Raw genomic sequence first — 7,412 nt, 5'->3', positions numbered from 1 at the left:
CATTTTGTGGTACTTTTGAAATAATATTATCCACTTATCAATTTTTAAAATTAAAGTCATATACTTATATATGTAAAGTATTAAATATCATATATATCATATTAATTGCAATAAATATGTTTTTTTTCTTATTTTAAAGTTGTATATTAAAAAATATTTTTTGTTTACAATTTAATGGTATTTTTTTTTAAATCAACCAGTGTAATACACAGGTTTCACATCTAGTTTGATACGGTAGAAATTCACACCTAGTTGATATGGTAGGAATTCACATTTAGTTTGATATGGTAGGAAGATAAACAGAAATAAAATATAGAAGAATATTTAATTTCTCTTATAAATAATAGTGTCTGTTCTATTTTTAATATGGCCAGTAGAGACAGGAAGCGAACATGTTCATATTTCTAAGTATAATGTTTCTTTCAAGATTTCTATAGTTACACTAATAAACAAAAGTAAGCATCAAATACAGTACTAGTTACAAAGGTAGGTGGTTTAACAAAACTAACCAAAAAAACAAAATTAAGGAATAAAATTATATCTTAAATGAGAAAAAGAGCATGAAAATTATTAGATTAAACTAATTTCTGAAGCTTTAAAAAACTAGTTTCCTTTGAGGTCTCAAAAACATAGATCTGCCGGAAAATTCAGATAGATCTCCGATTGCTTCGTTCACCAAATCCTTGAAGATCATCCGTTCGATGTCCAGTATCGTTTCCGACGTCTCGATCGGATAATCTTCCCAATCATTGATTCCGACGATATCTTTCCTTAAAACACCGGTAATCAATTCCAATAGGCCATCGCCAGTGTTTATCTCTCGGATTTTCTGAAATTCAGACCATATCTGTTTTAGAGACATACCGGAATCTGTAAACGAAACCACCTTCTTCCATGGCGGAAACTGTCTACTTTTCTCAAGGATTTCGACGATTACGTCGAACACGAGCTTTCGTTGGCGTTTAGAGACCTTCGATGTGTCTTTGGTATTGTATAGCTGTTTCTCGATCGAGAAGAAGACATTGGAATCTTCCTGAAGGTGTTGCGAATACGATGCTCCAAGTATCTCAGAAATGTAGATGAAATCAGAGTCATCCGATATGAATTCTTGGTGTTCTGTTGATTTCGTCTCCAATATTGAAGAGCTCCAACTACCCTCTTCAAAATCAACGGCTAGAGTTGCTGTAAGAAAACAAGCAAAAAATCAATCCCAATTTCCATACCTAATTAATGCGGAAAAGACACATTGCACGAATATTTTTGTTTTATAGATCTATCAGCGATCATGTAAAAATAGGGCATTAAACACCGACATTTGTTACAGTTGTTCTATTATCTTCAGGATTTCCAGTAGTACATCACTTGAATGCTATTAAATTTACTACTAGAATACTCCATCTTAAAGAAGACAGTAACTGTGTACTTTCAGTTTGACCACATATTGAAAACATAAAATTTTGAGAAATATTGAACTTTAATAACGTGTAGTGTTTACAGTATAAAAATAAGTTTCGCAAAGGTTAAATATATTTTGGATCCGTAAAAAAAAGTAAAAAATATAAGAATTTGTTATGCCACGTCAATTGGTTGAAACAACAAGAGTGTAATTATAAGTCAAACATGTAAGTGTCATGTGAACGCAATCAACGTTTGTTTTGGGGGTACCTTTGTAATCAATGCTGTGTGAAGGAGACGACGACTCGTCCTTGTCAAATCCCGAGTCAAGGACCGACACCGGACTCGGTAGAACTGTGGTTGAAATCGGCGGTGACTCAGTGGCACTGTTCATCTTACCTACGCTATGTTGCAACTTGTCATATTTATGTAACGAACTTCTTCCTTCTCTGAGTCCCTCCCATTTGGATCTCTGTAATTAGGCGAAATTAGAAGGAATAAAACGAATAAATGAGGACTCCAGGTGAAAGTAGTAATTGACATTTATATACCTCTGTATCGGTTGTTGAAGGTGTACTGAAGGTGCTTTCAGAAATGGAGGATGATTCGTCGTCCGTAACTACGTTTTTGATGATCCGTTGCTTTGGAGAATTAAACGAGGATGATTCCATCGGTTTCTGGTGTATTGGAGACCTGTTAGTTGAGGAATGGTTTCTTTTAGGTGTAAGTTTGGGAGAATTAATTGGCGTGGTTCGAAGTGAATCGGAGGAATCATTTGCTCTTTTTTGGATTTCAATGCTTAATGGTCTCCTTTTCACAATTGAATTACAACTCTTTAAGTTACTCTCGATTCGAGTGGGCGAAGAGTTTCTAGCTCTCACCGGACTCCTCCCGGTCCGATCAACAGCTCCACCTTCCCGTTTTGGACTAATGGACGGAGAAATTTCGGTAGCATATCTACGCGGTCCTCGAGAATCATCTGCAGATCTCTGTTTATCAACTTTTGAGACTGCCGAACGCGAAGGTTTCATGAGGATTATGCTGGATTCGTCGGAAGGCAGATTCCGATCGAAGACGAAATTTTGCTGGTGGTCTCTAATTGGAGGTCTGGTAGAACGCAAAAGACCTTTAAGTTGCAAAACCTCAAGAATTTGTTTCAATGTGCCTAGATCATTGGACTGTTCATCCATCCCTCTCATCTTCAATTTCTTCTCGAAATCCCCATGCATCGACACCGTCATCTGATTTGGCTCCGGGAAAAAATCCGCTGAATCAAAGAAGCTTCTCTTTTGCTGAGACGACCTCCATGGAGACGTTCTAGGAGATTCAGACTTCGGATTTCCCGATGCATTTCGCATTGATTTCATGGCACTACCATTTGACGAGTCTCTGTTACCTACATTTCTCCCTTCATCTGTAACAATAGTTTCTACAGTTCTCTTTTGGGAATGATTCGGCAGTTTCACCTGGAAATTGGTGCCGTCGATGTATTTTGAGCGAACCAGATCTCTTGAATCCGTAGATTCCGAAGCAGATCTCCGTAGCGTCAGTTTTGTAACGGGCTGTGAACTTTTCTGATCGGAAGATGACAATGGCTCGAGTCCCATGAGTCTCGCAATGACGCTGGGGGATCGCCGTTGCTTGTCATCGCCTTCGGCAACCTTGCTATTACAATTGGCACCATTGACTGATGCAACTGCATTGTTCATACGGACCTCTCTCGGAACCAACAGCTGTGATATCTCCGGCATTGCTATCGGGCGGACTTTCGCATTCCCCTCCACGGACGATTGAGAACTGTTTGGACTTGCTGGTACCACCACCGCATGTTTCTGTGGCTCAGTCTTTCCTACCTCTCCAGAAAACACCGGCGACTTAACGGAGCTCACCGTCTCCGATGATGCAGGGACTCCCTGTAGGAAGCAGTTTAACAGCTCCGTTAACTTTTGTATTCAGCTACATTTTCGCGACAGTAATTAGTATTGAGAAAGCAAAAAGAAAACAAAGAGCTTACGGAGGAAGGAGGGAGGCGCTTGGTGGAGTGGATGCGTTTGCCGGCCAAAATCTGTTGGCGATCAAAGATCTGAAGGAAACCGGACATGCAACCAATCTGCTTGTCCATCCGTTTTTCTCCATTCCGATCTTGAACCAACCCGGCCATTCTTCACCGTCGACCACCGTCCGGTAATATCTCCGGCTGTCTCTCAGTCACACACAAACATGCAGAGTAGGTAAGAATAGGTTAATGCTTCACAATACATTGACAGTTTTGAGTCTCACGGTTTTCTCCATGACTTTTTGAGCTTTTATCTGCAAGTCTCTCTCGCTTTATGCTATTACTTTGGAGGGTGAACCAAGTGGTTGTGAGGAGAGACGGAGGTGGGGTAGCCATCTCCGACGGATCAGTTATATGTTTCTCACTAATTTCACAATCCGAGTTAATCGCATTAAAAAAAATCCTTAAAATAAATATAATGTACCAAATACATTGAGGTCATCATTTTAATTTTGTCGACAATATTTTAATTTTTTCTTATGTAATTTATTGACACATTTATAAAAATATTTGCTTAATACATATTTTTACAACTAAACCAATTGTAAAGTTTGCCACCTTAGTGTGTTTTCTGTTTTGAAAGTATACTAATTTTGTGACAAAAAATAGATAGTTAGTTTAAATAAGAAATAAAAAAGGTACTTAATTTTTTTGGGACATAATTTTTTATAGGTAGCAAAATGCTATACAAAAAGGCAAATTAGAAAACGGAAATAAAAATAATATGGTTTTAAAGTCAATAACGACAACATCAAAACATGTTACATTGAGTAATTTAGCCCCAAAAAATCAAATAAAGTGTCACAGGACAAATAAGATCAAAAGATGGTCAAAGTTATCTATTTTGACAAATTTGATTTAAAAAAAAAATAAAAATAAAAAATAGGTGGTTATTGTTTAGTCTGGTTGGAGTCAAGTGTTTTGTAAGGTAGTGGTGGCAGCCATGGGCATAATAAGCCGCCGTCCTTCACTGTCATGGACTTGTTTCAGTGCTCACCCACACCCAGGCCATTTGTCTTCTTAAAAAACTGCTCTCAATAGTCAATAGTAAATAGTATTACTCCCATACTATACAAAAGTGTAACTCTTTTAAGTTTGTGTTTTTCATTTTGTATTTCCTTTTTCTCTTGTGTACTTTTATATTGTTTTTTGTTTCATACATTATCATGTCTGATACTTGCTTCTTGTTTGTCGGTTCAAGTCTCAATAGTTTTATAATCGCCAACTTGAACACATTTCATTTCAGTCACATTTTATTTTGGAAAAGAAATATATACTCAATATTAAACCTCAATCTTTTACTTTAGGTAATACCTCATAATCAAATTAAATGAAAGAATACACCCAATGCCAAGGTTGGTAGTAGCAAGTGCACGATTTACCCCATAAATAGTAACTAAAATAATGGAGTCAGTTAATAACTTAATATTCGTCAACCATTTATTCCATAATCATCATAAAAAATAAATTTGGTACACTTCAAAACAGTTTTTTGTGTTATTTATATAACTTTGACCGGCTATAAAAGCTTTAGCAGGTTTTGTGGTATTTATGCCGTTAAAGTATTTTGTGGGCCATTTATATATTTAATTGGAACGATTTTGTATTTATAAATTTATTGATTTCACTTGTTCATGGTTTTAGGACCAAAATGAAGGTTCCTTCATTCCCACCATTGATAAAGGCTCCTTCCAAGAACATAAAAAATCTAAATGCAACCCCAAAAGACCAAAGAAAATAAGAATAATCTAGAAAACTTGAAAGCAATTTTGTAATAAAATAATTTGTATATGATAATTAATCAATGTATTATGACAAATTGCTAATATGTATTTGATAATCAATGTATAACAAGAATGTCACACAAATCCAACCATGGAACCTTACAACAAGTCGATGAATCAAGTCAATCAAACATGAAAACTCGCAGAGCCAAATTAATATGAACGTGTGTTGCTTTCTTAAGCCTAACATCTTCCAAGGCCAAAAACGCGTATGATATTTTTTGCCTAATGTTTAGGAATTTATTGTCTAGCATGATTTAAATTATTAGGGTTCATACCCTTTTCGGGGAGAAACTCAATAACAAGCAAATGGATACGTACACGACACATGATGATTGATTACAAACTTGGTTAGATTGAAAAAAACAACAAAACAAACTTAATTTCTTATTATTTCCTAATTAGACTTCAATTTTCTTTTTACTAAAATCAATATACTTCATTTTCAAAACTAATTGCTAGATAATTTTGACTCGAGAGCAGTAAAATCTACCCTAATAAATAAGAATGATTTTGCCACATGTCCTTCTCTCATTCAATTTGTCACATGTCATTTTGTCATAATTTAAAAATATATTTATTTTCCACTTGTCATTTATTTCATTTTCCATTTCTAATATATTATTAATTAGTTTCCATAAATTAAACCTACCATAATGATATTAATTTCAACTTTTAAATTTTAAATTTCAATTTCAATTTCAAATAAATTTACAGTTTAAACCTTTGTTTTTAACATTTTGTTATAATTAACCTGTTTAGTATACGGGTCTGATAACTAAACAATAATTTTAATTTATTTATTTTTTGCATGTTTTTTTTTCTCATAATTTTTATTTATTTCAAATTTCGAATTCAAATAAACTTCTCATTTAATCGTTTCTATTTAACATTTTGTTTTAATCAACCCGTATAATATACGGGTTTCACAACTAGTGCTAATATAATTGAATGACTCTCGAATTTGAATTATTTTCGTAACTTTTATGCAGAGTATACCATTTCTACAAGCTTGATATAAAAAAAATTAAAAATTAAGAAAGAAAAAAAGAAATTGTTCTATGTTGTAACTGAGACTTTCATATTCACTGAATTACTTGGTAATCAGGAATCAAATAGTCCGCACGCTTTTATCAAGATCATATATTTTTGAGCCTTTTGTCCCCTTGTTTCGCTCATATAGAAGCAGTTTTTAAGCTTTTTTTAGTTGAGAAAACAAAGGTCAATTTAGCACATCCCTGAAAATATGGCCTACATTCATTACAGTCCTAAAATATATTAATCAGATTAACACACACACTTATATATATATATATATATATATATATATATATATATATATATATATATATATATATATATATATATATATATATATATATAGGGAAGAGTTATATGGAAAATAAACAATTAGGGCAACATATGTTGGAACCAATAAAAGCATGACAACACATCATTTTGGAATAACTACATAAATAACTTCCAAAGTAGATTGCTTATGAATAAAGAAATGGACACGTGTCACTTGATCATTGGTTCCAGCATATGTTGCCCTAATTGTTCATTTTCCATTGAACCTACTTCTATATATATATATATATATATATATATATATATATATATATATATATATATATATATATATATATATATATATATATATATAGAGAGAGAGAGAGAGAGAGAGAAAGAAAGAGTTAGGTTCAAATGTTTTCACTATCTATTGTGTGACTGTATGATTGATTCTGGACCAATCATTTTAGTTATTTTAAGAAAGTAATTAATGCATATTAAATGTTGAAGATGTAATTAATATCTATTATATCTTCAACATGTAATATGCATTAATTACTTTCTTAAAATAACTAAAATGATTGGTCCAGAATCAGTCATACATGCACACAATAGATAGTGAAAACAAAATAACCTAACCCTATATATATATATATATATATATATATATATATATATATATATATATATATATATATATATATATATATATATACACACGTAAAAGTTCAAATGGGAGCCAAAAAAAGTTAAGACCCGTAAGAACCTCTAATTTTAGATGTTTATAAAGGGTTTAGGGTTTAGGGTTTAGGGGTTAGGGTTTAGGGTTACCCTAAACCCTTTATAAACATCTAAAGTTAGAGGTTCTTACGGTTCTTAACCTT

At 33.2% G+C, this 7,412-nt stretch overlaps 1 protein-coding gene across 1 annotated transcript; it reads right to left on the bottom strand.

Annotated features, from left to right (window-relative positions):
- Positions 1–378: 378 nt before the first annotated feature.
- On the bottom strand, positions 379–3,769 carry LOC111921690 (protein LONGIFOLIA 1). Its single transcript, XM_023917277.3, has 4 exons — positions 3,410–3,769; positions 1,947–3,308; positions 1,666–1,867; positions 379–1,182 (listed from the first exon to the last, which is right to left on the bottom strand). Exons 1-4 carry the CDS (start codon positions 3,554–3,556, stop codon positions 596–598), a joined length of 2,298 nt encoding a protein of 765 aa, XP_023773045.1. The 5' UTR covers positions 3,557–3,769; the 3' UTR covers positions 379–595.
- Between the last annotated feature and the right edge of the window lie 3,643 nt (positions 3,770–7,412).

The sequence above is a fragment of the Lactuca sativa genome, chromosome 9 (assembly GCF_002870075.4).
Source record: "Lactuca sativa cultivar Salinas chromosome 9, Lsat_Salinas_v11, whole genome shotgun sequence".
Lineage (NCBI taxonomy): Eukaryota > Viridiplantae > Streptophyta > Magnoliopsida > Asterales > Asteraceae > Lactuca > Lactuca sativa.
This window is presented reverse-complemented; position numbering and strand designations above follow the sequence as displayed.

Coding starts and splice junctions, on each gene's coding strand:
- LOC111921690 (XM_023917277.3), bottom strand. CDS start 3,556: ATGGCCGGGTTGGTTCAAGATCGGAATGGAGAAAAACGGATGGACAAG. Junction 3,309..3,409: donor AGCGCCTCCCTCCTTCCTCC/GTAAGCTCTTTG, acceptor TGCTTCCTACAG/GGAGTCCCTGCATCATCGGA. Junction 1,868..1,946: donor CTTCAACAACCGATACAGAG/GTATATAAATGT, acceptor GCCTAATTACAG/AGATCCAAATGGGAGGGACT.